Source organism: Chamaea fasciata, unplaced genomic scaffold (assembly GCF_029207755.1).
Source record: "Chamaea fasciata isolate MVZ Bird 193981 ecotype frontalis unplaced genomic scaffold, bChaFas1.0.hap1 SCAF_15, whole genome shotgun sequence".
NCBI lineage: Eukaryota > Metazoa > Chordata > Aves > Passeriformes > Sylviidae > Chamaea > Chamaea fasciata.
Genome location: NW_027094100.1, coordinates 9,241,355 through 9,268,859, shown reverse-complemented (window position 1 = coordinate 9,268,859; position 27,505 = coordinate 9,241,355). Strand labels below are relative to the sequence as shown.

At 41.8% G+C, this 27,505-nt stretch overlaps 1 protein-coding gene across 6 annotated transcripts; it reads right to left on the bottom strand.

The window, feature by feature from the left end:
* Positions 1–993: 993 nt before the first annotated feature.
* Positions 994–15,619, bottom strand: RUFY1 (RUN and FYVE domain containing 1). Of its 6 annotated transcripts, none has more exons than XM_066196854.1 (18): positions 15,337–15,619; positions 10,930–11,103; positions 10,497–10,614; positions 9,755–9,856; positions 9,316–9,439; positions 8,846–8,904; positions 8,051–8,116; positions 7,395–7,464; positions 6,842–6,943; positions 6,260–6,376; positions 5,768–5,935; positions 4,947–5,044; positions 4,373–4,492; positions 3,473–3,602; positions 2,957–3,051; positions 2,467–2,515; positions 2,214–2,291; positions 994–1,715 (listed from the first exon to the last, which is right to left on the bottom strand). In XM_066196854.1, the coding sequence occupies exons 1-18, from the start codon at positions 15,602–15,604 to the stop codon at positions 1,572–1,574; spliced, it is 2,082 nt and encodes a 693-aa protein (XP_066052951.1). In that variant the 5' UTR covers positions 15,605–15,619; the 3' UTR covers positions 994–1,571. The 6 variants fall into 6 exon arrangements, with proteins under 6 accessions (XP_066052951.1, XP_066052955.1, XP_066052953.1 ...); XM_066196858.1 differs by lacking the exon at positions 15,337–15,619 and adding an exon at positions 15,279–15,299; XM_066196856.1 differs by lacking the exon at positions 15,337–15,619 and adding an exon at positions 14,052–14,076.
* Between the last annotated feature and the right edge of the window lie 11,886 nt (positions 15,620–27,505).

The following is a 27,505-nucleotide window of genomic DNA, read 5'->3' as shown; positions in this document are numbered from 1 at the left end:
GAGCAGAGGAAACCCCGCTGCTGCTGGGGGGGCCCCGTGGGTGTTGGGTCAAAGCACTGCCTGGCTGTGCTCTGAGCAGAGGGTCTGGGTCCTAAAACTGCTGGGGGGGGTGGTGAGAGGTGATTTGTACTTTCCTGTAGGCATGGGTGGACTCAGCCGCTTACTGCAACCCTGTTTCAATAAATGCAACTTGTCAAACAGCCTGTCTAAAGATGTGGTTTTGTAAGCAACATAGAGCTTTTAGAGCACAGCAACTTCCGCTGCAGTAACGTGGAACCTGCTTCTATGCAGTGGCCATAGTATTTTATTTGCCCTCGGTAATGAGCCATTTGTCCTGAAGGATTAAGAACCTGAGGCCCCTTTCTACAGTGACAAAAGCGCCCTCCTGTTCTGTAGCAGAGGAGCTGTAAGGGTGATTTGGAGCACTGGGTACTGCAGCCGTGGCTGGCTGCTGTGAGAACAGCCTGCTTCCAGAATGCTGACTGTGGCCAGCTCAATGGACTCGAGCTGGGGCACAGTGGGGATCCCCCTTGAGTTTGCACTGTTCCACATGGAGCCTCTGGAAGAAGCTCACGTGGTCAAAGAGCTGCTCTGGAAGCCGGGACACACTCCGGGGTAGTGTGGGTGCTGCTGGTGAGGGCACAGCCCCAAGCACTGGCACAGGAACACAAACTGCCTTGGGAACGCTGTGCAGCCAAGCCCAGGCCTGGCAGAACAGGGACTAGGTGCCCCTGGGGCTGGGGCAGCAGCTGCTCTCCTCTGTCCCAGGGGGGGACACACTGAGCTGGAGTCACTGCCCTTTTCCTGGGAAAGGGCAAAAGCAGTTCCAGCTGCAGAGCAGTGGCTTCTTCCGGGGAATACCACAGTCTTGGTCAGGTTTCCCAGACACGTTCTGGTACCTTTAGCTTAAACCCTGGATATGCACGGCTGGACAAGAACATTCTCTTCTAGAATCTCTGACTGACAGGTGTCAAAAATTGGAACTTCTCTTGCTTTCAGTTTTTGCAAAAGACTTTATTGTGTAACTACTGCACTGTGGTCACAGCGACTTCCAGAACAAGTAGCATGTGCAGTTTTTGACTCTGCAGTGAACTGAAGGCACGTTCATTGACACTCCTTATAAAGCTTTCTACAGACAGTTCATAAATTGACCTTTTCCTTTCTGACTTAGAGCAAATACAAAACTACACAAGCCAGAGGAACACACAGGAGCACCTACAGGGAAGGTAAAGAAAGTTCATGTACAGACAGACAATGATGTCTACAGGGATCAAATAAATGTAGAAATGCCATATACAAATTTTAATACAAATATCTATAAAAATCAGAAAAATGAATCTTAGTTTCAAATAGAACTTTTGGGGAAGTTACAGTTGATATATAACTTCTTAATTATTTCAGTTGGAGAAGCATTAACTTGCACAATCCCTACAAATTTACACTGCTCTTACAGTGGAAATCATCAGACCAGCCAGTCCAGTCTGCTGCACAGAAGACACCTGCAATTCAGAATTAAAAAAATAATGGCTACTTTCCAATGTTAAAGTGGCTCAGTTAAGGGTGGGAGAGCCTTAGGAGGAGTTAGAGGAGCACTGCTGGAGCAGTAACGTGTGACAATTATCACAGACACGGACGGGTTTTGGGTACGATGGCAGCGCGAGTTCGTTACTGGAACAAGTGCTGCAGAAGATGTCCCCGCAGTTTCTGCAGTGGTGCTACAAAAACAGAGTCAGAATCAGCACAGCTGCCTAAAAACAGCATCAGGAAGAGAGAAATCAGGCCTTGGGAACTGTGCCCGAGTCCACTGAGTCCCGCTTCCCACCAAGCCCAGCCCTTCCAGCAGCACTTCCTCCTGCACAGGGCGCGATCCCAGCGCAGTCGCCCTCCCTCCGCGGCCAGGAGCTGCACCCGCCCCGGCTTGGAGACAGCCGCGAACAGGAGCGGGCGCGGGCCTGGCCGTGCAGAGCGGACACTGAGCAGCCCCCGCTCAGCCGGGAAGGGAGCCTGGACACAGCCACAGCAGCTCTCCACAGAGAGAACTGAAACACGGGGCTGTATTACTTTTTGGGTGGTAAATGCCAAATTATTCCCCATGTATTTATCATGCCAACAAGGTTCGGAATTGAACAGGTTCACTCTTCCCCAGCAAGGGTATGCAATAGCACCACTTTTGTTTTCCATGGATTATTTAAAAATAATCTGCTGAACATTACCTTCCGCCTTGAGATGGAGAATTCCTTTCTACATTGCTTGCAGTGGGTTGCTTCATCATCTTTCAGCCACGTATGACCCTGGAAAATTAGAACGAAGACCACTCTGGAGATACAAATAAACCTATAGGCATTTTAGCAACGTTGTCGGTATTTTTCAAAAGCCACCTTTTAAAGCACCCCTTTTAACTAGGGTGAAATTCAAATGTCTTAAATGAAATTCATATGTTTAGTCAAAATATCCACGAGAGAGTACCTTTAGTGCTTTATTTACTTCTTTAATGTCTTCCATCTTCAGCTTCGATCTGGAAAAAAAATTATGCCCTGCGTGACTTTTTATTTAGTTGCGTTTGGTTTTCCCTGCCAGTCCACTGTCAAGCCACTGAACCCAAACCCCAGTTCTTCAGTGAGCTCCCTGTTACCCCTCTGAACCACTCACTATCACTGGGAAACTTTGCCAACTCAGGGTTTTGCCCCTTTTCAGTATAAACAGAAGAAGGTAGGAAAAGCACAGTTCCTCTACAAGAACTAAACATTTCCTTTAATGTTTCCTCTCAGCCAGCTCACTCTGACAAGATCCTCCCTCACTTTCATTCCATGGCTCTTCAGTTTCTTATGCATAGTAATTGCCTCCTAAAATTCTCACATCAATTGATTTTTATAAGTAAATGAGGTTTAAAATTCTTGGTAATAGTCTGATACTCCAGCTTCTGTCATTTACAGGAGTTCTGTTCCCTAGAACTTACTGGCTGAGATGAAGTCCCATTTCTTGAAGAGCTTGCTCCTGCTCCTCACGGACCTTCTTCAGCTGCTGCTTCTCATCTTGCAGTTTTCTCAGTTCCTATGAAAACAAGCACAAACTGAAGTTTTTTGTGCACTGTTTGACCTATAACCTCGATCAGTCTACACAAACTATCCAAGCAGTTCACAGAAATCAGCTCCTTTGCAAATCCCCCTATTTCTAAGGCTTGATTTATAAAATTACATGGGGGAACCACCCATAGGTTCTGCACAAACAATGGAATAATTTAACCATATTTACCAAGAAAAGGAAGATTTTCAGGCTTTGAACATCCTTCAACATAGCTAGAACATGGCACTCCTGTGCCAACACGGGAGCACACAGACAGATACAGGTGCACATTTGTGACCTCAGAAACTGCTCCACACGTGGCAGCAAATCCTCTTCAGGTTAACAAGAATACTCACGCTTAAAAAATAAATCACATTCAGTTGTTCTGAATGCTTGAAACTCTGCATACCTTTTTCAGTCCTTCCATCTGTTGCAATTCTGTTTTAAGCAGAGCAGTTGCATCCTTCTCTTGGTGCAGTTCTTTTTGCAAAGTTTGTCTCTGTTCCTTTTCGGATTTTAACTCCTTTTCCAGAGTTGAGCTATTTAAAAATAATTCATTCTAAAAAAACCCTATAGCAGCAGAATATCCTATAGCACTTAAGGATAGCAACAGTGTGAGAAGTAGAAATCTTGTCCAAAAGAGGGCAAAACTAGAGTGGTGTTCTGGGAAAGGAAAGAACAGGCAGCAGATGTCAAAAATGTTAACATGGTTAACATTTAACATATGTTAACATTTTCAGGTCACAGAAAACAGACAGCAGTGAAGGGCTAGAAGAAAAACAACAAATCAAAAGACCCCCAAAGAAACCAATCCCCATGAGGAAGTATTTCTCTACCCGTGTTTAACCTGTCAGGTTTAAAAGAGACACCCTACCCTGAAGTCTGAACAGTGAAAGAAGCTTTTTTCTATCGGTATTAGAAATCTTCAGTGGATTAACACTACCTAAGAACACACCCACAAACCCCAGCCAAAAATCCCAGTCCCTTTGGATGACAGTCAGTTCTATGCTCAGCCTACAAGCATGACCACACCAATCTCCTGATTTGTTAAAAAAGCAATTGAAAGCTCCATTGCTAGTTGGAATGAGCAGATTTTTGCTGCCACTCTGTGCTCTAAATTAGACATTCTGGAAAGAACATGTCAAAAGCCTCAAGCTAACTGTACATTGTACAGAAGTGCTGTGCTTCCCTGGGTCCTGCACACGTCTGTAAATGCTGAAGCCCACAGAATTTCAAACTCTAAAAAGAGGAGAAAACACTTCTTAAAGAAATGGCAAAGGGAAGGAAAACACCTGCTCAGATTAAATACCATTTGCCATCCAGCTGGGCCATCTGCTGCCGACACGAGTCGAGCCTCCCAGCCAGCTCCTGCTTCATCTTATTGCACCGTTCCTCTGCCGCCTGCCTGGCCTTCTCTGCCTGCTGCAGCCTACACGGGAAGGAACACACACATTTGTTTCCAATTCACTCCTGCCCTGCACCCTCTCACCCTCTTCTTCTAGAGTTACCACAGGGATCTTTATAAAAGCTTGAACTGAAAATGCTAGTGGACAAAAAAAAAAGGACTTTTGAAAGCAGCTGTTTCTGAAAAAAACCCAAAAGCAAAGTCACACCTGTTCTCAAAGTGAAGTTAACATGTTTTTCAAGAGCCTGCGTATGGAAAGAGCTACAGTTTTCCAATGGGTCACTTATGGGCATATTTGCCAGGGAAGCAAGAACAGCAAGCACAGAGGGATGAAGGGGAGAAAGTAAAAACTAAAAAAGCTCATGCTGGCATACAGGCCCAAATGTCCATGGGGCACATGGAAGGTTATCCTGTAGAGGTTTATTCTGGAAACTTTCTACTGACTTCAATATTGACTTTCTGATCTTGCAATTATTACCTCTCTTCCATTTGTTTCATAGAGGACATCATCTCATTTGTTTTTCCTTCAAAAGAGGATATTGCTTCTGTTTTCTGTTGTAATGAACACTCTGCATTCTGTAGGAAATAGTGAACAGTGTTTAAAGTCTGCCACCAGATAAAGAATGTTCAGCTTGCTAAAGGCCATGCCTGGGTCTGACTGGAATGGGCAAACAAAATGCTGATAATGCCAGAGCAGACATTGCTCCAATTGTTTTGTTACAACCTCAGAAAAAACCCAAACCACCTTAACTAAGTTTTGACCTATGAGATCAGCTACAAGCCAAAAATGTTCTCTTCAGAAAAAGCCTGAAGAAATAAAACCAGATTAAGTTGATAGGATAAGAATACCAATGATGACTTGAATGTAACAACTGCACTCAGTGGGCATGGAACCAGGAAGCAAAAAAAAAACAACCCATAAATACTGCTTTCAAAAGCAAAGACACACCTCAGGCACTGGGGTTTCACTGACTTGCAAGTGTCTGGGAAGGAGGCAAAGACCTGAACAGGCATCAAGAAATAGGACATAAAAATTGAGAGAAATCCCCTCTGGATTTCTGGCATCAGATGTGGGAAAGGAAGGCTTGCTGAACTCCATGCATGGAGAGGCTAGTTAAACTTTTGTTTCATTAATGCAAACAAGCTCTGTATATTTTGTGAGAGAACTGCTACACTGTGGCTTCCTTGTAGAAATGCCTGTCACACAGTTTTGTTCAACTGAAAAAAAACCGACGTAAAACCACAACCCACCCAAACAAGAGAAACCCCACAAAGCCATCCCCAGCCCCCAGTACATACCTGGGATTTGTGAAACATCTGCAAGTTAATGGCCTTCACTTCTTCTAACTGTTGACGAAGGGCAACTAAAGTGTCTTGTTTTTCATGAGTATCTTTTTCCAGAAGTTTCATGGCAATTTCCATTTCTGTTTTCATTCCAATTTGTAGCTCCAACTCTTTCTCTAGTTCCTTACAAAGAGATTTCCTAGTTACTGCTATGTAGCCATAGGTCGGGGATAAAACCCAGATAACCCCATACACAAACTGTGTCTCTGCTATAATAATGCCAGTGGTTTCTTAAAAAGAGGCCTTTTATTTCCGACATTCCAAAAGCCCCAATTCCCAGTACCTTACAGACACTGTTAATGACCAGTGCCCAGCATCTTGCTTGCAATTGCTCTATGAATTCTGAACAGGTGCAAAAGGTGCACAGCTGTCATCCTGTCTTTGTAGTGTTACAGTAGACTGAACCCAGTGTCTTTCACTTCACTTTCTATAGTTAAGTTTCCTTACCAGCCTGATTTTTTTTTCTTCTTTTAACTGCTTCCAAACATCACTGTACATTTCATCAAGACCCTGGCGTGACTGCTTGTAAGTATCCAATTCTACTTTTGTATCCTCTTTTGTTACCTACAAGAAACATTAGCTACATAAGATCACAAAGTATTTAAAGTATCCCTTTAATTCTTGCGTGTAACACAGTATTTCAATGTGCTATTTCAAGTAAAATCCTACTGGTTTACAATCAAGGACCGGGAAAACGTTAATAAACTGAAATTTCAGTGATGAAATTACTATAGTTATTTCAGTAATGAAATTTCAGTAATGATAAAAATAATTTATTCTTTTATACTTTAATGCCTCTAATACTAGGAATTCGTTCTTCAGTCTGCAAGTGTATTTTTGGGTGTGTAGTAAAGAACAGCAAAATCTAATGCCTGAGTATACAACACTGAAACCCAGTGACCTGCACAGCGAGGTGTTCAACGGTGCTGAGCATTCCAGTGCACAGTAGGCTTGGGAGAATTCACTACAGCTGATCAAAAGGGAGCATTTATTTTAAGGATCCTCATCATCTCTAAAAAGGTGTCCCACCTCTACACTTTTTTCACTCCGTTCACGAATTAATTCATTCTGTTGTTTTAGCTGCTGCTGCTCTTCCTGAAGGGATCCAATCCGGTCGGTAGCTGCTGCAAGCTGTATGAAGAGAACAGATCTATATTTAATCACTGTGCAATCATGCAGCATCTGGAGCAATCCTTAAGTCAGTAGCTCAGTCTCTGCAGCAGCTGTGCTGCCCACTTCCCCTTTTGCTCTCCTCAGGAGCCACCTGACCCTTCCGCAGCCGTACCCACGTCAGCCGAAATTAATGTACTCATCAACATTTGTTCACCAACTTCTGCTTCACACCCTCATCAATTATTTTTATATATTAACTGAGCAAAGAAAGGCATCATAGTGTAAAAGGCTAAAATCCACCCTGGATCTGTGGCATGAACTAGAAGTCACACCAACCCATGCCAGTCCATCCACTCTCCACAGCTCATCAGTATCTACTCAAATATTTTAGGTTAAGGTACAGTCTTTAGGGAGTTTTGTCTCTGATGGAAAAGTGCTGTGAGAAATACTTAACAGACCAGATACAAACCTCTTCCTGGAGTTTTGAATTGGTCTTTTCTAAACAGTCTATTTTGTTCTGGAGATCTGCAACTGTGCAACTGCAGCAAGGAAAAGAGATGCATAAAAACAATAATAGAGTGTCAATGTTTACTCTTATCCTCAACAGTATTTTTACCATCTTGCATTTGTTAACAATGAAGTACTTTGGTGAGCTGGGGAAAAACTCAGAGGAGGAACAATTGTCCCTCTCAAGCACTGAGAGGACCACGTCTTTCTGCTGGCAGCCCTGTTGTGGCTTAGCTTTCAAAGTCCTAACACTTCTCCTCAAGAGGGTGAGGCCTGCTCCTCCCACTGAACAACCCATAGGGGAAGAATAGAGACTCTTGCTCTAAGGAATGAATTTCCAGATGCACTTGTAATAGTTTCTCTTGAAAAAAAAAGAGTTCCAAAATGTTCTGTTAATCACTCTCAAAAAAAACTATTACACACACTTGCTTTCTGCATTGCATGTACCTGCAGAAGAGTAGGACTACAAAATGAAACTAAGGTTTTTGGGAAATAATCAGAAAAGGTATTTCAATATCAAACAAAAATCTACAAGACTGGCAGCAGAGACATTCAAAGCCATGCTGGAAAAGCTAAACAGGACAAGTGTTTGTATTTGAGAATAGATGAAAATCCCACCTTAGATGTCGGTTCAGTTCTTCCACATAATGCTTCTGGTCAAGGACAGCTGTAATCCCTCCATCTCTAGTTGGAAAAGCAAGAATTAATTGATTAAGAAGAAACTCCTTCATTCTAAAGTGCTATTATGTACTAGGGCTTTAGGCATAGACCTGCAAACAGAGGTAAAATCTTTTATCCTTTCCTTATAAAAATACTTGTGCCTGAGCTGGATCAGAAGCACCAGGGAGGTGAAGCAGCTGCTTGGCTGCTTCTCAGCAGCTCCACAGTGAAGTACTCTGAAGTGACAGAAGCACATAAAATATGAAGATGCCCTCATTTGCTAAAGGTCTTAGAAGACCTTAGAAGACCTGATCTGTGCTGCTAACTGCAGTCTCAAATCTAATATTTCACTTAAAATTACATTTTTTCCTCCATAAATGATCTCTCCCTCAAAGACAGCTATTCAGTTGAGCAGGTTTCTGAAACTGTGCTTAGAAACAAAGCAGTGAGTTGGCAATGGGTGACTTGGGAAATCATCTCTTCTAAAACCAAATAAAACCACAATCTAATATTGAGCATACTTTTAATTTGGTCCCAGCTCAAGACTCAAGCTCTCCAAATTGTTAAAACTACCACAGAATCAGTCTCTGAAAGATGTTACTTTTGTTTAGGCAACAAAAACTGGTTTGGGTTCTCCTTTTAGGATGATTAATAGTTTGAGATCTCCAGCACGCCCATCCTCCCACAGACTGTCTGACAGGTTTGTTCTACAAAACCTATAATGATTTAGAATTATTAATTCACCATACATACTGTTTGCCATCACTGTCCTGTGTTTCCTTAAGGTACAAGGAAAAATCAATCACTCCAACCTGAAAAATATATTTATGATATTAACACACCTTCACAGTGCAATTATGTGTAGAAACAGGCACTGCTGTATATGTGGAAAATGATAAAAATCTGAAGTTTAGATTTAGAGAGACAAATAATACTTATATTCTTCCTAGCTGGTGCAAACATGCAAGCTAGCACTTGTCATAAAAGCATCAAAGTAACCATATTATGTGTGACCAGTTTCCTTGCAGTTATTTAGTTTTGACAGTATTTCCATAAACTGCTACTTATGAACTTCCTTTTAATTCACTGAGGGAAGCACAACAAGCTTCAACACAGGCCATGCTGGAAAGAAATCTGGACCAACCTCAATAAAGTATTTATAGATGTACTTAATTCTACTAGAATCTTATACCAACTGATCCTATTTAAGCTTTAATCTTCACCTGGGAATCCAAGTCTTCTCCTTTCAAGCAGAGGTTTGCATCAATAACATTCAATCCAACCAGCAGACCCACAATAACTGCTCCTTCCTCCTCCATCATCAATGCATCAGGTTCATAAAATTCACTGGAACAAACAGTATAAGGCATCATTGCACACCAAACAATTATAATGGCACTTCCAGCACTGAAATCATATAAACAATAATGCAGCTTTTACAAAACTCAGCTGAGTTCTCACTAATTTATTGCATAAGGCAGAGGACTTAAAACAGAAAATACTCTGCAATTCATTTGTAGATTCACTGCAAAAACAATTAACCATTTGCTCCTCTGCAGGCTGCAAGAACAAGCTTAAATGGGTCAATTAATGACTCTCCCTGGAGCCACAGCAGGTGTCAGTGACTCAGGAATATTCAGGAATACATGTTTGTGCTGTTACCTTAACAGATGCTTATGGTCCAGGAGTACTTTGAGATAATCTGCCAGTTTCTTTTGCATGAGTGCTAGATAAAGCCAAGCCCTCCCTCTGCCCACAGCAGTCCTAAAAAGAAAAGTTGCATGTTTTGGTAAAACCAAAGTGTTTTATTAACTAGATTTGCGCAGTTCAAAATTCTCAGTTTACAAAGTGAGGGGCAGGACATTATTTACTAAAAAACAACAACAAATCTCTGGGGAAATGAACTGTTGTCTCCAGAACACAAGAACACTTAAGTACATTCCATTCTTCAGGGAAAGTATATCATAAAAAGTCTTCTTGATTTGAAAAACCACACATATTGTCAACTACCACCATAAACAACCATTAATACATCGTAGTATTAAAATCAAGTCTATTTCAATCATCCTGAATTACTCACGCCTATCAGCACACGCACAAAATGACATAAAATCATAAAAGTGGGGGAAAGAAGAGGAAGAAAATACCAGTGAAAACTTTAGTTATTTTTAACAAGGTTATAAAAGTTTCCAAATGCTGTTTTCAATCTGACAGCATTGTTTGAGTCAGAAACTCTGAATATTTTGAGATATCCTCCTTATCTCTTGGAGAAGTCAATGCCTCCTACACACCCTATTTTTTTTCTTTGGGAACAAGAGCTTGTTAAGGAAGCCAAGAGACTACATGAAGGATTCCTCTTCCCAGCAGCATGAGCAAAATGCATCATCCCCAACAATTAACTTACTTCAACTCTGGCAGATTTTTAACACTAGTTGCTATATCTGATGCTTCGGGACAAAGTTTTTCCACTAGCTCCAAAGGACCAAAAAACGATTTGTTCTGTCCAATAAAAGTCTTCTTCACTAAAGGGAGCATACAGAGAGATTTGTGAGGAAAAATGATAGGCTTCCAACTCCAGAATTTTAGACAAATTTTACTTTGTTACTTTGTCTTACCAGCTTATTACATGTCTGTGGAAAGGGGGCATTAAAAATACCTTGACAGTTTAGGAGGCACAAAATACAGGGTGTACAAGGGTAACCACATATCTGTAATACTGACTAGCATTGTGTATTTATAGAATTAATAAAGTCATTCACAAGTCAAGCTGGAGCCACAGCAGGGCACGACAGAGACTCCTTGACCTGCCTCTCCTCAGCCTGGCAGCCAGTGCCCACCTTTGAGCCCGTGCTTGAGGCAGTGCTCCAGCACCACGAAGAACTGCTGCAGCGGAGGGAAGTCGGAGTCCAGGGTCCGGCCCAGGCTCAGGGCTGACTGGATGAGGATTTTGATGCTGAGCTTCATCATGTTCATGAGGTTGGCACGTTCCTCCATGGTGTGACACCGCGTACCTGGGGGCACATGGATGGGGAAAGGAAAGCTGCTTCACGGTCACAGAATCAAAAAGGGTGGAAAAGACCTCTGAGATCATCGAGTCCAATGTACGATCAAACTAGGTCACGGCACTGAGTGCCAGATCCAGTTTTTCTTTAAACAGCTCTGGGGACAGCGCCACCACCACCTCCCTGGGCTGCCGGTTCCAATGTATAATCACCCTTTCTGTGAAGAAATTCCTCCTAATATTCAACCTAAACCTGCCCTGGTGCAGCTTAAGATTACATTCTGTTGCCTTATCAGTGGTTGCCTGGGAGAAGAGACCGACCCCCACCTGGCTACAGCCTCCTGTCAGGGCCTTGCAGAGATTGATAAGGCCACCGCTGAGGCTCCTTTTCTCCAGACTAAACACTCCCCACTCCCTCAGCCGCTCCTTATAGGACTTGTGCTCCAGAACCTTCCCCGGCTCTGCTGGAGCCCCTCAATGCCCTTCCTGAACTGAGGGGCCCCGAACTGATCACAGCGCTCGAGGTGCGGCCTGCCCATTGCCGAATACCTGGGGACGATCCGCACGGAGACGCTGCGCAGCTTCTAAAGACCCCTGGCCGCGGTGCCCGCGCTGGGCCTCCATCCTGCGGCGGGGGCGAGCTGGGTAACCCCCCCCCAGCGCCTCGCCCGGCCCCCGGCGGGGACACGGCCCCGGCCCCGGCCCCGGCCCGCGGGTCCCTACCTGAGCGGCGGGGCCGGGCCGGGGGAGCCGCGGGCTGAGGGCCCCGGCCCGCCGCGTTACCGCGCCTACAGCGGGCGCGGGGGCGGGCCGGCCGCCATCTTAGAGCCCCGTGAGGGGCGCGGGGCGGGCTCGGCCCGGCCGGGGCGGGCTGTAAAATGTGGAATATGTACGGATTTACTTATGAAAGGATGGGTTTCGATCTTTGTACGGTTTCAGGCCTAAGCAACAGTAAGGGTGATTTAACCCGTGAAACGTCAGCTAACTAGCAAGGTTGTAGGTGACGCCCAGGTGTTACAAAGGAGAATCGCTGGTCGGTAGAATTGCCTCGTAAAGGTTTAGGGCTGGACGTGATCCAGGCCTAGGGGAGGTTAATAAAAGGATGTAGCACTGATAGTGGACTCAAAGGATGCAGAATTTATGCCCCGCAAGGACGGCCTGAAGCTGAGTCGGGGAGGTTTAAGTTTCGATCAGGAAAAGGTTCTTCACCCAGAGGGTGGTTGGGAGCTGGAACAGGCTCCTCATGGAAGTGGTAACAGCACCAAGCCTGAGAGAGCTCAAGGAGAACTTGTACAACGCTTTCAGACACACAATGTGACTCCTGGGGACGTCCTGTACAGGGCTAGGAGCTGGACTCAATGATCCTGGTGGGTCCCTTCCAACCCAGCATATTCTACAATTTTATGACATTTGGCAGAAGCCCCCAAGATTTGGAAGAAATTCATAAAGCCAACGCAGCAACTGTGCTCAACCAGCTGTGACTGGGTAGAAGGTGATTCTGGCAGGGGCAGATTGTGACCACTGACCAGAGACACTCACTGACCCAAAAGAACAGACTGACTTGAGTATGCGGACTTATGAGCACGAGAAGTGAGGATATCATTGTCCAACAGAAGATAGAATTGTAGGTAATAGGAGAACTAGGGAGTCTGTAGCCAATTAACATTAATGCCTTTGAACATTAATGCCTAAAATAGTGATAAGTTTTGGTAGTTGTGCTGGCTTTGTGGATTTGCCACCCAGCCCCCTTTCTGTGCAAAACCGTAAATAAATCAAATCACTCCACTCAGTGCATTGATGGGCTTCTTGCATACCAAGTGAAAGAACCTGTTTTGGGACAACAGGGAGAATGGGACCAGGATGGGGACCAGCTCCCTTGCTCCTTAAGGCACCCACAGGCTCTGACAGAAGCTGCCAACCACAGCCCAGTGGCCACCAAAATCACATTTTAAGCCACTGCTGTGTCAGTCACACTCAAGATGGTTAACAACGCTTTTAAGGTCATGCAAAAGTCTCACCGGCGTTTTCCTTTTTGTGCACACAATGTTAATTTAGGGTTAAAAATGAGCAAAATTCCTCCTTATGTCAGAAGAGGGAAAACAGTCATTCTAATCTAACCTAATAACCACAATGCACACAAAATGCTGTCATTTCTGCAGGCATTTCTATAGTTCATTGCATGTATACTACATACACTGTATACAATAGGATATATACTATATAATCAATATACAGTATATTATGTATATACATATATATAAAAGGAGTATACTGTATACTCTCTATAGCCAACGGATGCCTCAAAACTGTAATTATTGTGCTGACAAGAGGCGGAGGATTAAAAGCACTGAAATATTTAGAATTTTGATCCCAATATTATCAGGTTACACATCAGAAACAGAAAAAAAGCTGCAAAAACAGAAAACCAGTGAGTTTTTTGAGTGTTTCGAAGCAATGCTAACCATTTTGATGATTTTTGGAATTTGAATTTTTACTTACCATGAATACTTTGCTTCTACACCTTGCTCAAGACATACATATTACCCACAAGAATTTAAAAAATAAAACACTATGAATGAAATGCTCTTTATGAACACAATTTTAAACTAAGATTGGTTTGCATTAAGTTAAATAATTACTTGAACAATAGTTTCTAGACTGTTGCAAATTTACACAGTCAAGTACATCTTTTGCAAAACTGTGCAGGTTGGTACATGCAAAATAAACAGGGATTAGACACACTACCAAAGCCAAGCATCAAAAATTAGGAATCGGTTACCAGTGCAAAAGATCACAGATGTGATGCTGCAATCTTTAAGAATGCAGTCACACAGTTTTGTATCTTATTCAACTCAAGAGATTTGTTTCAACATCATTTTGAAGCCACGTGCCTTGTCTACTGTAATTATTCAGCACACTTTGAAGTCAGAAAACATGGAAGCACAAAGGAAAGCTCACAGTTCTCCATCCCTTGGTCTTTGGGACTGCAATCTTTCTTGATTCGTTTTCTTTAGATTTGAAGCTTCTGGCCTCTCTGCAAGGCAGGACACAATTTCCTCAGTGGCAGACTGGTTTTAGGATGGTGTTTACGTATTTAGAACATGTGATCAACAGATCTGAAGTAACAGAGATTATAAAATCTCTGCAAAAAGATTTCAGTAGGCAAAAAGCCCCAAGTTTTCCACAAGTGATCTTGCAGGCCTTGGCTTATTTCTTAAACATAACTGCTTTAAATTATACTTAAGTGCTTGGTCAAAGGTAAATAATATTGAACAGGTGCCTTAGTGCCTGTTCACATTTCATACACAAGTTATTAACTGATTTTTCATACAGAATTTGTTTGGTGTGAGACCTTGAGATGCAGGAAAAGAAAAGAGTCAATTTTCTCAGGGCAAATAATCTTCAAGTCTGACTATGCAACGCTGAGGAATTTTCACAAAAAATGAAGAAGTCCATCAGCAGTAACATTGCCCCATGGTGTCCCAACTCAACCCCATGGAACTTCCCTTTGAATACTCAGTACCATTAAAAACAAAAGGTTAGCACCAAACAGAGCAAAGTTGAGTTCCAGTGCTCCAGAGCAATTAAGCTCCAGTCTGAGACTCTGGAGTACAAGGCTACAGGCCCAAGTTCTGTTGCATTTGAATAGGTTTGGGGTTTTTTTAACACATTATTAATATTGCTGAGATTTCTTTTCCACATGATTCAATCAAAGCCATTTTAATTCAGTTCTAAGAGACCTGTTCCACAAATCTGTAAGATCTGTAGATCCACAAATGCCAGCGTTGAACAAAGCAAGCTGTGGTTACTGAAGGCTTTTTTAGCGTAGTTAAAAAGTAGCTTATAACAAATCTGTATCTTAGTTTGCTTGTCTAGTCTCTGACATGAAAGGTACAGCGAATTCCTTCCCGGAACCAGCAGCACTCGAGGGAGGATGTAGAATTTTGAGAGATCCCTCAGTGCGGCCAGGCTGCTGGAGCTTTAAGGAGAAGGAGAAAAGGCAGCAAATAAAAGTAAATTTCTCCAAATATAAGAGTTTAGGTTTCTTCCGGTTATAACGCATTTCTTAAGTTCTACATCTGTGTCGCTTGTTTAATTTTACTTCAACACAAAACTGCAGCATCTTAAAAAAAAAGAAATTCAAATAACACCCATGCACCACTGACACGACCCAGCAGCACTTACGGGAGCGAACTCATTTGCGCACCACAAAAGCGAGTTTACTAAAGAAGCGGAGCCGTACTTGTCTTTGCCGGGCTGTCACTGCTGCCGGGCTTGGACACCAATCCCACCAGGGATGCGGACTTCAGGGCGCTGCCATAGCTCAGCGCCAAGTTTTCCGAGGCTTTCCTGGCCAGAGACAAGATCGGAGCAGACCACCGCGCTTCCTCCGATTTCGCCTTCTCCTCGTTCCTCAGCTCGGCCGCGTCAGGGATCTGTTTCTTGTCAATAATCTCAAAGTCTTCCTCCGTTCCCGCGGCGGGCGCGGCGCCACGCTCCCCGGCAGCCATCTTGGACGCGTCATATGACCGCGGCCCGGGGCGAGGGCTGAGGGGTGGGAGCCGGGCAGGGGCCGGGAGTGCGGGGAGGAACCGGGAATGCGGGCAGGGGCCGGGAATGCGGGGAGGAACCGGGAATGCGGGCAGGGGCCGGGAGTGCGGGGAGGAACCGGGAATGCGGGCGGGGGCCGGGAGTGCGGGGAGGAACCGGGAGTGCGGGCAGGGGCCGGGAATGCGGGGAGGAACCGGGAATGCGGGCAGGGGCCGGGAGTGCGGGGAGGAACCGGGAATGCGGGCAGGGGCCGGGAGTGCGGGCAGGGGCCGGGAGTGCGGGGAGGAACCGGGAGTGCGGGCAGGGGCCGGGAGTGCGGGCAGGGGCCGGGAGTGCGGGGAGGAACCGGGAGTGCGGGCAGGGGCCGGGAATGCGGGGAGGAACCGGGAATGCGGGCAGGGGCCGGGAATGCGGGGAGGAACCGGGAGTGCGGGCAGGGGCCGGGAGTGCGGGCAGGGGCTGGGAGTGCGGGCAGGGGCCGGGAATGCGGGCAGGGGCCGGGAGTGCGGGCAGGGGCTGGGAGTGCGGGGAGGAACCGGGAATGCGGGCAGGGGCCGGGAGTGCGGGCAGGGGCCGGGAGTGCGGGGAGGAACCGGGAATGCGGGCAGGGGCCGGGAATGCGAGCAGGGACTGAAGCCCGGGCAGATCCCGGAGGCAGCGTGGAGCACCTGCACACAGAGGCAGAGCTGCAAGACAGGCCCGGCCAGGACCGAGCACTTCGCTTGGTGTTCAGAGTTAAAGGGCTTGGGGAAAAAACCCCCCAAAAACCCCCCCAAAACCAAAAAACCCCCCCCCAAAACCCCAAACCTTTGAAAAAGTTAGGAAAGAAACAAAAAGTACAGGTTTTTACTGCCACCTGTGTCCCCAGACATCATTTTTCAATAAAAAGATGAATGTGTTTTGACATCTCAGATTTACGCAGTTAAGTCGTGACAGCTTAACGAGATCTCTGTTACTCTGCCTGTGAATCAAATCGTTGTGACTTAAAGTGGAGGGTTGGTATGGCAGGGCTTGTCCTCCTCTCTGACATGAGAACACAACTACTCTGTAAAGCCACTTCACTAATGTGTATGGGCTGGGTTTGGTAGAAAGATCTGTCATGAAGGGGAACTGAAATTATCCCAGTATGAAAATTTGATCTTGCTGTGTGCCTCAAGTATTGATGTAGCCTACTGATGTATGGCCTGGTAACTGTTTTTCCATCCAGCAGCTGCATGTGCTTGAGATATGTCAGTCGTTTAGTCACGAGGTAGTAGCTGTTGCGTATGAGCTTTTTGTGCTACATAGAGGAAAGTCCTTTTTAAAAATTATTTTTAAAGAAAATAGAAGAAGGAGAATAGAGTCAGAAAGTTGAAGGTCAATTTCCTTAGTTTTGCATCAATATAAATCTTCAGGTCTACATTTCGTTTTTTCCCCTAATAAAAGCGACTTTATGATCGATTCTGTCTTCTTGGCTTCTTAGACACTGACAATTTAACAACTTGTGTTACGCAAAGCACACGGAAGCTCTTATGTTTTTGTTGAGAATTCAGAGATCAGCAGCCTCTTATTCACCCATGATTCAGTTGAGCTAAGTATAGGCTTTGAGCTACTTTTGCTCAAGGCTGCTGGAGATAATTCCTGCTCCATCTTGTGGACTCCAGCAGTATTGGGCTGTTTGTAAGGAAATAGCTCCGCTCTGTAGGTCCTGCCTTGCAGTTGGATATATGAATATACCTCTTGACAGAAATAAGACTTGGTAGTGATTTTCTGCCTTTCATTAAGTACCTAATATTAGAGTCCGGTGCAGAAGGTAGTCTTGGCTAGAAGCAAAGTTGTAAGCTTAAATTCATGGTTTTTTCCAATACATCTGAAGAATAGGGCATAAAAGTTTTGTGACTGAGAACTTAAGAATTAGTCAAGGCTGCTCTTTACCTCATTATGTTGCTCCCTTAAGATAAGGATGGCTCAGACTCTTCTTTAGAGCCTCACAATGAGTTATTTTGTAAAAATATGAAGTGAAGCTATCACATAGTCTATGATAATCTTTTCTTATGTTACTATTAAAGAAACATTGGATAATTTTATTTCGTGTCTGTTGAGGAAAATTTATACTGTGCATAGTAAATGTGCTAAAACTTTTGCTACACATGATTTAATTGTGCTTCACTTACTATTGTTTGGTCAAAATTACTTAATCAGCCACTGATTACTTTAAATGCCTTTGTCCTCACACTTTTTATTTTAAAGCAATCAAGATGTCTTGTGGCATTGTAAGGGAGCCCTAAGTTAAAGAGATTTGTTTTGTTTACAGAGTACAATTTCCTAATGAGTCACTTGTGGCAGCCAAGGAGGGTGGAGTTAATAGAGAACACAGCTTTAGGCAAGTTAAATTAAAAAAAAAAGAAAAAAAACCCTCAAAAACATAAGTGATGTAACTTTGGTTTTGGTTCACTGATTTATCAGGGAGGTGCACTATGCATGAATAACACTGGTCACTTTTAGCTTGGAGACTGGGCCTATTTTGGTCTGCTGCAGATGATAATATTTCACCACACTTTTCTTTTTGCAGACCATTGGTCCAGCTCTTGCTTCTCATGTGAAGATGAACAATATTTTCATTTCAAAGCCCATTTTATGGCTGGTTTAGGTCTGCCATAAATGTCAGTTCTGTGTAATCACAAAAACACTTTAAATAGTTAGATCTCTTTGAAAAGTTAGGGGACTAAGTGACACACTTACTACTTTTTGCTTTTCCAACCCTAGAAATCAAGATATTTCTAAAGAAAAAAAAATAACCAAAACAACATTATGAAGCTAAGTAAAGTTCAGTTCTTTTTTCATGCAGATCTTGCACAACCATGTTCCCCCTCTCCTCTGTGTTCTTATGTGACAGGATAAAAATTCACCTTTGAAATGTTTAAAAAGTAGTGAATTCAAAGTATAGAAAAAGATTTTTCTGGAAGAATTCCTATTTTAGTCAGGAAATTGTACATTTAATACAAAAGTCTGGCTAGCAGAATGGAAGATACTTAATTTTAGAATAGGAGAAAGTCAATTCTTATTCAATGATACTTAGCAAGACAATTTCTTTGACTAATTCCTCTTTATCACAGATTTATTGTTTTTTGGGAGGGGTAATGTTTTAAGGAACTTTTTTTTTTGCCATTTAACATTTCGAGTTAATCACATACTATAAATATTTAAAGCAGCAAAATGCCACTGTGTGCTGAAGGGTAAACTTCTGTGATTAGCTGTTATTTATACTTTGCATTCCTATAATGTTTTCAGTCAGCAAAACAGATTATATCGCAAATGATCCAGTTGAGTTTTTGACCTTTAAAAGCAATAAATACCAAGTGTAACTGTAGTTGGGAATAATATAAAACCCCCCAAATGGTGTGTTATGTGTTTGACAGCACATTATAGACGTTTTCCAGAGCAATACAAATCACAGTACTTGTTGTGAGTTCAGTGGTTGCTGTGTAGAGCTACATCCACAAGTCCTGAGCCACTACTTTGTGCAAGCAGGACAAGAAGCTGTGCATGGACACAGTGCAGACATCCAGAGTCACCTCCCAGTGACTGCAGCAGCACCAAAGAGCAATAAAATATTCCTTGTACTCTCCTCTCCCCATTCCTCAAACCACTAAAACATTCTTCCCTCTGGCTGCTGGGGTGAGTGGCACTTGAGGAAAAATGGTATTAGGAAATGATAACCTTTCCTTTGGGACGTAATTAGAAAAACCCCCAAACCCTCAACAATTTCCACAGCCGTGAATGAATTCCTCCATTATAACAGTGATGAAGTAATTAGAAACAAAAGTTCTAGCTGTTGTTCTATTCTAGTGCAGCTAATTAGTTAAGATACTTTCCTATTGCTTCTAATAAAAAAGTGATTTAAAGAGAACCCAAATTCCAGTTGTGTAATTTCTGCCTGTATTGAGTCAAAGAATTTTTTGTAATTTCAAAACCACAACTTTGTGCTCCCTGATTCCACTGCACCAGCCGGTGTCATCCTTGCAAAAACTCATTGTAATGACAGAATCAGCTTTTTGAAACTCCTTTCTATAATCATGAGAGTTCCTAAGAGGACATGGAAACATTTATAGCTGGAGATGTGTGTTATTGCAGTAAATAAAGGAAAAGACAGTAAAATATGGAAGAGAAACTTGCATTGAGATGTTGGCATGAAATCAAAAGAATTGCCGCTCACTCAGTATAAGTTTAAATCAGACAGTTAAGACCAAATACCCACCAGATATATATAGAATTACAGTCTGAAGAAAAGTCCATGATCTTTATTGTTCTACTCGGAAATATTGCCTGGTTATTAGAAAAAACAAAACAAAACAAAACAAAACAAAACAATAACTTTCAATAGGAGTATAGTGGACTAGAACGTGGAGTACCAGAAGGAAAGTGAAAAAAACCCCACACCTCTTTTCCTTTAGTTCTTTAACATTTGTTGGCCCTGTAAAAAGAGGCAGGGGCAGAACTTCCCAGCAGGTGACACTATGGCACCACTTTATTCGACAGCAGCCTCTAACGCCCAGCAAACACCACGTTGTGCAGGCACCTGAGAAAATACCCGAGGGCTCCCAAGAAAAAGAAAAGAAACAAGCTGAGATGCTCATGTGAGCGACCCCTGAAGCCGCTCTGTGCTAATAGAGACCTCTGGGGGAAAGGAAGGAGTTGCTTGGCTTCTTTTACAGGAGCTTCAATTTGTGGCTGCTGAATGAGTGTCCAGGAATGCTCTCTAATGGAGTAATGGAATCCGACCTGTCCATGAATCAGGGTCGTTTCACGTGGGATTGTGAAATAATTAGTATTTTACAAAAGCTGTTTTTTCTGTTAGAAGTTGTTATATAATGTTCTAAGGACTTTATGAGCAGGAAGGTTTGGATAAATGGTATCATTTGGTCCAGTCTACCCACTAAGAAATCAGAGCACATCTGTTTGAATGAAGTTTTGTATCAAGTACAGTTTTGAAGGTTTTATAAAAGTGCTGTAAGTTGACTCGACTGAGGGGCGTAGGGTCAAAGGAATTATAAATGCGATTACAGGCTGAATCCTAGTAAGATGTGAACGCAATATTTTTGAAATGTGCTGACATTTTTGCTACTTAATGCAGTTTTCAACTAACACACATGAGGATACTTATACGTGACTTAATTAGCTGAAGAAGTGGGCTCATATCGTTCTCTTAGCGTAACAGAAATTATGCAAATTGCAGAAGAAAATGTTAGTTATTATATCAACCAGTGAAAGACATTATACACCCCCTAGACAAGTTTAGGAAATCACCTTTATGCTATACAAAAACACTATTAGTAATTTTAATCACCTGTTTCAAAAGCAAATATTGAAAGTTCATGGAAAATATTCCGTTGTCGATAAACTAGAGAACGTTTAGGTGCTCTCATGCAGTTCTGGTGACGCTGCAGTCGTGCACTTGAGGGCGCAATGTGCCAAAAACTGCCTCAAGTTTCCCCACAAAGAATTGAGGTCTTAGAGCTGCGTCCTCTGTAAGGTGCAGGACACAAAGAGTTGGAAAAGATTGCAACAAGTAGTGTGAGAAATGCAATTCCCGACTTTTTCTGCTGCCTTTGATTTTCTCATTTTCTGATTTCTCTATGAGCGACACTGCATACTAATTAGTAAGATATTTAGAGAGCTTAAACCAAAAGCAAAGTCAATAAATCTTTAGCTAGTGTTTTCTTTGTTTTAAATAGAAACAATATCTTCTCTCTTTCTTCTTTCCCTTCCTTCCTCAGAGTGTTTTTCCTTGCAGAGCTGTAACTTAAACTTGGTATATCACACTAAGGGATAACTCCCAGACCCTTTGATTCAATAGGAATTTTTATAGGGTGAAAAAGAGAAAAAATGTTTCAGAGATGTACAAAAGCACCTTAGTTATTGACAGAATCAAAGGGAAACCTGAGCTTTTGGTTAATGAAGGTGCTCAGCTCAGCTTCAATGTATCTCTGTTATCAGGTCCCCTCACATTACGGCTTAGGCTAATTTCTTGTCAGGCCTTTCCATGCTTGATGGAAGCTTGAGCAGGCAGGTTAGATGTTAACAGTGAGATTGCTTAGTGATCTCTGATTAGAAATCCTTTGAAATATCTTCACAAATCCATCTGAGGGAATTAATAATATGTAAGCATGTCACCTTTGGAAACAGAACTGAAAAACATAGGGCTCTAGTCATTCAAGTGGTTTAAACTAGTTTAAAGGGCCACTGGAGTACTGCTGTTCTCCCTTTCCAGAAGCTGTGTTCCCATTTCCCTACAAAGCACTGCTCCCCATCCTGACAAGCCAGTGGCAGGTGAAAGCAGCAGGAAATATAGGCTGGGGCTCTGTAGCACCCCTAAGCTATCTGACTGCTGCCTGCCTTCTTGTCACCGCTTGCCTCTGGCCAAGCCCCTTCCTCAGCTCCCTTGACCATTGGCTTGCTGAGCCATTCCAGCGCACTGAGTTGGCAGAAAACTAGAACAACAAAAGTGAATAGTTGTTCTGCTGATTTAATGCACTGAAACAGCTCACATTTTCCAAATTGTGTATTGGAAGAATCACTTCCTATATGGGTCCTGTCCAATCCCCAGTTTTCTGCCTGCCCTGAGTTCTTCACAGACACTCCACATGGCAGATTAGCAAAACAGATGACAGAGTTACTACAGGAGGGTTTTATTTTAAATATTCTTCTTCCCATCTTTTCTCAATCATAGGGACTCCTGGCACCATACCAGCATAGGGGGAAAAAAGGACCAGAAATAGAAAGAGGAATCATCGCTCTGGTAAATCCCAAAAGCTTCTAGTAACCAATGGATCAGAGACTGTGATTAGGAGTTGTATCTGAAGTAGTCATCTTTAGATAAAGAGAATATAAAGAAAACAAGATGTGGGTATAGACTGAAGGCTCATGTGTGCAACAGCAGAACCTCCCCAGAAACCACCGAATTATTATTATTTCATTTTTTTCTGTTTAGATCCTCAGTTTATACTGTTCCTGGCTTACACATTAACCTTGAATGCTGATGATATTGTCTTATAGGCAGATGTAACTTCCTTCCTCAAATACTGAGAAACAGAGCAACCAAGGAACAATGACAAAATATTCAGCTAGGGAAAAAATATAGAAGGGTCTAATAAAGCCAATTGCATTTAGTGTGCTACAGGTGGCACTGTTAGAAGTGCCTACTATGGCAAATTTCTATTGACACCTCACCTGATATAATACAGATCTCTTCAAACTATCTCACATAATCAAGAGAATTCCTTTTTCTACAGCAGACCTCCTTCTTAGGGGTGAACCTTAAAAGCACACAAAGATGAAAGTTACAGAATTTATGAAAGAGTTATAATTTATAATAACTTGGGTGGCAATAAAGAAGTGTAATGATGGCTTCAGTGGAATAAAGTGGTGAAACTTGTTTAAAATTTCTGGCACTGTTAAAGAAAGAGACCTCTAATTGAATTGCCACTTTGTGCAAGTGGGAAGGCAAAGACACATCTGGTAGAAGGCTGTGTTTTGTTAACAGAGAGTGGTAATTGGCATCCCACTGTTAAGACACAGTGTCTTGCCATCTTTCCTTTTCCTCTTTGGTCTAATAATTTCAGAAGATTTTACACATTTCCCTGACTGCTGTTGGAAATTGTTTTAGTATTAGTAACTATTAGTATTAGAAATAGTGTTAGTAAATGTAGCAAAATATTCAGGACCTTTTTAAAAAGCAAAAAAATCCCCAAACCCTCATCTGAAAATGGCTCTATTGACTGAAGTGAGGAAAGAAAAATGTGAAGCCCAAATGTAGTAATAAAGGCTTAAGTTGAAGAGTTTCGTTGTTTTTCCAATAAACATAAACCAAACATTTTTGATTTTAAGTACAATAAAAGTAATAAAAAAACCCAAAACAAACCCACCCCCCAAAAAAAACAAACCCAACAAAAAACCCCCATCCCATCATTCTCTGCCAGCTATCACTTCAGGCTGTGATCTTGTCAGAATTCATAAGCTCCCAGTGCAGTATCCAGTACTGCCAGGATATGCTGGTATTGATCTCCCCTGAGTCAATGCTTTATAATGGTTGAGGGCATGAGGCCACCCAAGACACTGTCACATAATGCTGAGGCCCTGCTTTGGTCTTTACCTCTGTCAGGGTTCCCATATGCAGTCTGTAAACACAGAAGGAAAAGATCTTTTCTTTCCCCGTATTATATTGGTGGGTGACAACTGCTGTCTTGGAACTCTCACAACAGGCTGACGTTTCAAATGCATCTCCAAAAGTTCCAATTATGATGGTTCTTGCCAGTCAGGCATCCCCTCCCAGGTACTATTGGTGTTTTGTTTCTTAAAAATCCACCACCACGTTCAGATAAAGGAGAAAATCTGGAGATGCTGTGGAAGAAGATGAGTAAATGGGATTTAAGGGCAGTTCCATTTGTTGTATTTTAGTTGTAAATTGAGAAGTCATTGAGGAGTTGCATGGTGTCAGAAAAAATAGTTGGCTTTGATTTTTGGAGAAACTGTTATGTTTATATGTAAGAGAAAAACTGCTTGATTAAAAAACTTCAGTTTACTATTAAGTGATACTGCCTTTTACTCATAAGGAGAAGTTTTATGTCTGAGACACAGCATGGAAATTTAGATATTTGTTTTATACTCAGGTCTTGGGTAGTTTATTTATGTCGTGACACATCGTTTATGATTCCAAACTTTGCCTTAGTATTCTTTTTACAGAATGGTCACTATCTTCCTTAATTTTCTCTATGCAGGCTGCAGGCTGTTTGGAGCAGAGACCTCTCATTGCATTACTAAATGCATAAATCATGCCTGGCACAACGAGAGCTAATGTGGCTTGGGTAAGTAGATGTATATTTAATGCTACTGTTTTAAAAAAATTATTGTAAAGTGCTGCTGTTGAATCGGAGTGCTTCCAGTTAAAGTTACTTTTATGTCTGGTTGTAGAGAAAATGTTTCACAGTGAAAGCTATAAATTTTCATTAACCAAAACCAACTAAATTTGCCACAGGCTTCTAACTTCAGCTCATTATGTGTCTTTGAAAGTAAAGTATTTCTGTTATTTGTTGCTTGTAGAGACTGAGCTGCAAAATCCATAACTGCTTGAGAAATTATGTAGATTTGATAGATGCCAGAATAAGAAAGATGGAGGGAAGGAAAGAGAAAATTTTGTCCTGAATAAACAGAATGTGAGAGAAGATTTTGAACTATTTTAGGACTGTAGGATAACAGAAGAAAGTTCTATTTTTCCCTTCCATAACTGGCTTATGATTTCTCACCATTGTGCTCATATTTTATAAAACCCAATTAAAGAAAAAAATCAGTTTATATAGACATGGCCACTATTTTATCATAAATCCAGCTTTTTTTTCAGGCAGATACAAAAAATAATGCAACTGTGGATCTAGATGCAAGTCAACTTTTTCAAAATAATTTCTGATACATATCTATTTTCATTTGACTGTGACATTCTGTAGAGATTCTTAATTAGCTAAACTTCTTTTTAAATTCAATTTGAGATCAGAATCAGAACAGTCAGTTGTTTGATTTCCCACTGGTGGGGAAATCAGTGAGCAGCTCCATGGTGCTTTGTTGCCAGCTGGGGTTAAACCATGACAACTCATTATGTAAAGTTTTACTTCTAGAGCAGCTGAGATGCACTGAGCACAGAGTCCAAAGGGAAATATTTACTTAATGCCACAAGTATCTCTGAAATTTATTAAAACCAGTTTTGTAATAGTTTGGAGGTAGTGCCTAGATCTGAACTTTGGGCCTTAATCCTCAATTCTGCCTTTTGTATTTATCTTCCTCCTTTATGTTCCCTAAGTTAGCAGAGGTGATGGTGTCATGATCACATTGCTGTCTTAACTAAAATTTATATTGCTTTATGAAAAGGAACTTTGCTGGCATTAATTAGAGATATGATCCCTGCTTGTTGAGAAGGAAAAAAAAAAAGGCAAGTGATTCTAGATCCTGCTAATCAAAATTTCAATCTCTGCAATGAATAATTGACATGAGATCCAAATCTCTGTAAAGTAACTTTAATTTATACTCATGAACAGGACAGAAGCCACAGGAAACTGGTAAGAATTTGCTTTGAGAAGTTTCCTCAGGTTAGGGGCCTTCTTTATGATAATACTTCTGAGGTTTATTGTTAATTTAATTTAAAATTCCAGAAAACCTTTATATTTCAGGACAAATCTGTAACATGCATTGTCCTCAGGGACCATTGGAAGAAGAGATTGAGTTGGGGCATATCACAAATTGTAAGAAACAACAATAAAAAATCCTCAGATGTTTTCCTACACAGGTTAATAGATGTTCAGCTTTGGTATTAAATCTTGCATTGTGTCTGAACCAGAGCAGGAGCTCACAGCTTCCAAAAGAATGGAACTTCTTACTTCTTTTTTCTGCTTGCTTGTCACCAGCATGTTCCTTCCTTCATCTTCTTCCCTTGGCTCGGGAACTCATCTGACACTTACCATGAGCTGATTCAGCTAAATCTGACTGAGCAGAAAACTACAGGCCTCCAAAAAAAACCCCACCACAAAAGAACCCCAACCAACCAACCAACCAACCAACCAACCAACCAACCAACCAACCAACCTACCAACCACAACAAACACTGGCCCCCTGCCAAACCCTCAGTATTTTTCTGCTTTGTTGGAGAATTGAATGAACTCACTAAAAGTCAAGTGACAGTGCAAGGATGAAAACATATAATTGGAAGAGGGACTTATTTGCTCCATGGGAAATTATATCTCACTTCAGTCACAGGTCAGGAACTTCCGTTATTAAATTGAAAATCTAGGTGTAATCCTTTTCATTTTCTAGTAAGTCTCTCCCTCTCGCAATTAAAAAACTTTTTAAATGTAATAATCTGCATTTTCAAAAAAAAAAAAGTCAAATATTAATTTGGAATGTTACTTTTTTTCTCTTTTTAGAAGACCATCAATACAAAAATCTAATCTTTGTGAATCATGCAAGCTGGCAAGGACATCTTTGGTGTCTGCTGCAGTCTGAGAAATCTGTTCTATAGGTGGCACTTAAAAATCTACTTTTCTTTAGCATATGCCTAATTTTTCTGATTTGAGTGATCTTGCTTAGGAATAAAATAGTCAGAATTTGAGCCTTGTCAACACAAAACAATAGGCATCTCAAGAAAGGCCATGTTCCTATTTTTTTTATTAGTTGTCCTTCTACTGGTTTGACCTGTGTAATGACCAGTTATGGTCATAGACCAGTCTAATTTCCATATCACTGTCTGCACATACTAGACTTTTTCATTTGTGATAGTTTCCTACCTGCTATACTGCAGAGTCTGATGAAAATTCAGCTGCTGTGAGAAACACGTGGCACCAACACTCTGTGATGACTCAAGAGCTGGCAGAGAGCCCTACAGTTTTGCTGAGTAAGTTGTTATTCCTGAGTTTGCAATTTAATGGCTTATATTTTTGCTGGAAAAATTTATATTGGGATGTGAGAGTTATTACGGATTTTTTTTACTTTTTACATTCTCCTACCTGTAACTTTTTCTGCTGTTTTATAGTATCAGTCAAAAATAAAAGTTTAAAATCAGTGTTCTCCTTTTCAGAACTGAGAATCTTTCACACACCTCTTTCTCTGAGTTATTTCTGACTAATTCATTGAATTGTAAAGCATAAAAGAAAGAACTTGATGTTCTGGGGTTTTTTTTTTACAATGATAATAGAAAATATTATGAAATAAGAGCTATGCCTTGATATAAGTAGCAATTTTTGCTGGACTGAATTTCTGTCTTAAAATTCCCAGGCCTTTCAGTCTTAAAAAAGGCAATTTTTTTTTTTTGTACTACTTGTCGAAATACTGCATTGTAAAAT

Bases quoted from the DNA above. Each gene is read 5' to 3' on its own strand.
- RUFY1 (XM_066196854.1), bottom strand. From the start codon at position 15,604: ATGGCTGCCGGGGAGCGTGGCGCCGCGCCCGCCGCGGGAACGGAGGAA. The intron at 7,465-8,050 runs GTGGGATTTTCA...TCCTTGCTGCAG, and splicing joins GAACTGAACCGACATCTAAG to TTGCACAGTTGCAGATCTCC. The intron at 5,045-5,767 runs GTATGTACTGGG...TATTTCCTACAG, and splicing joins AGATGTTTCACAAATCCCAG to AATGCAGAGTGTTCATTACA.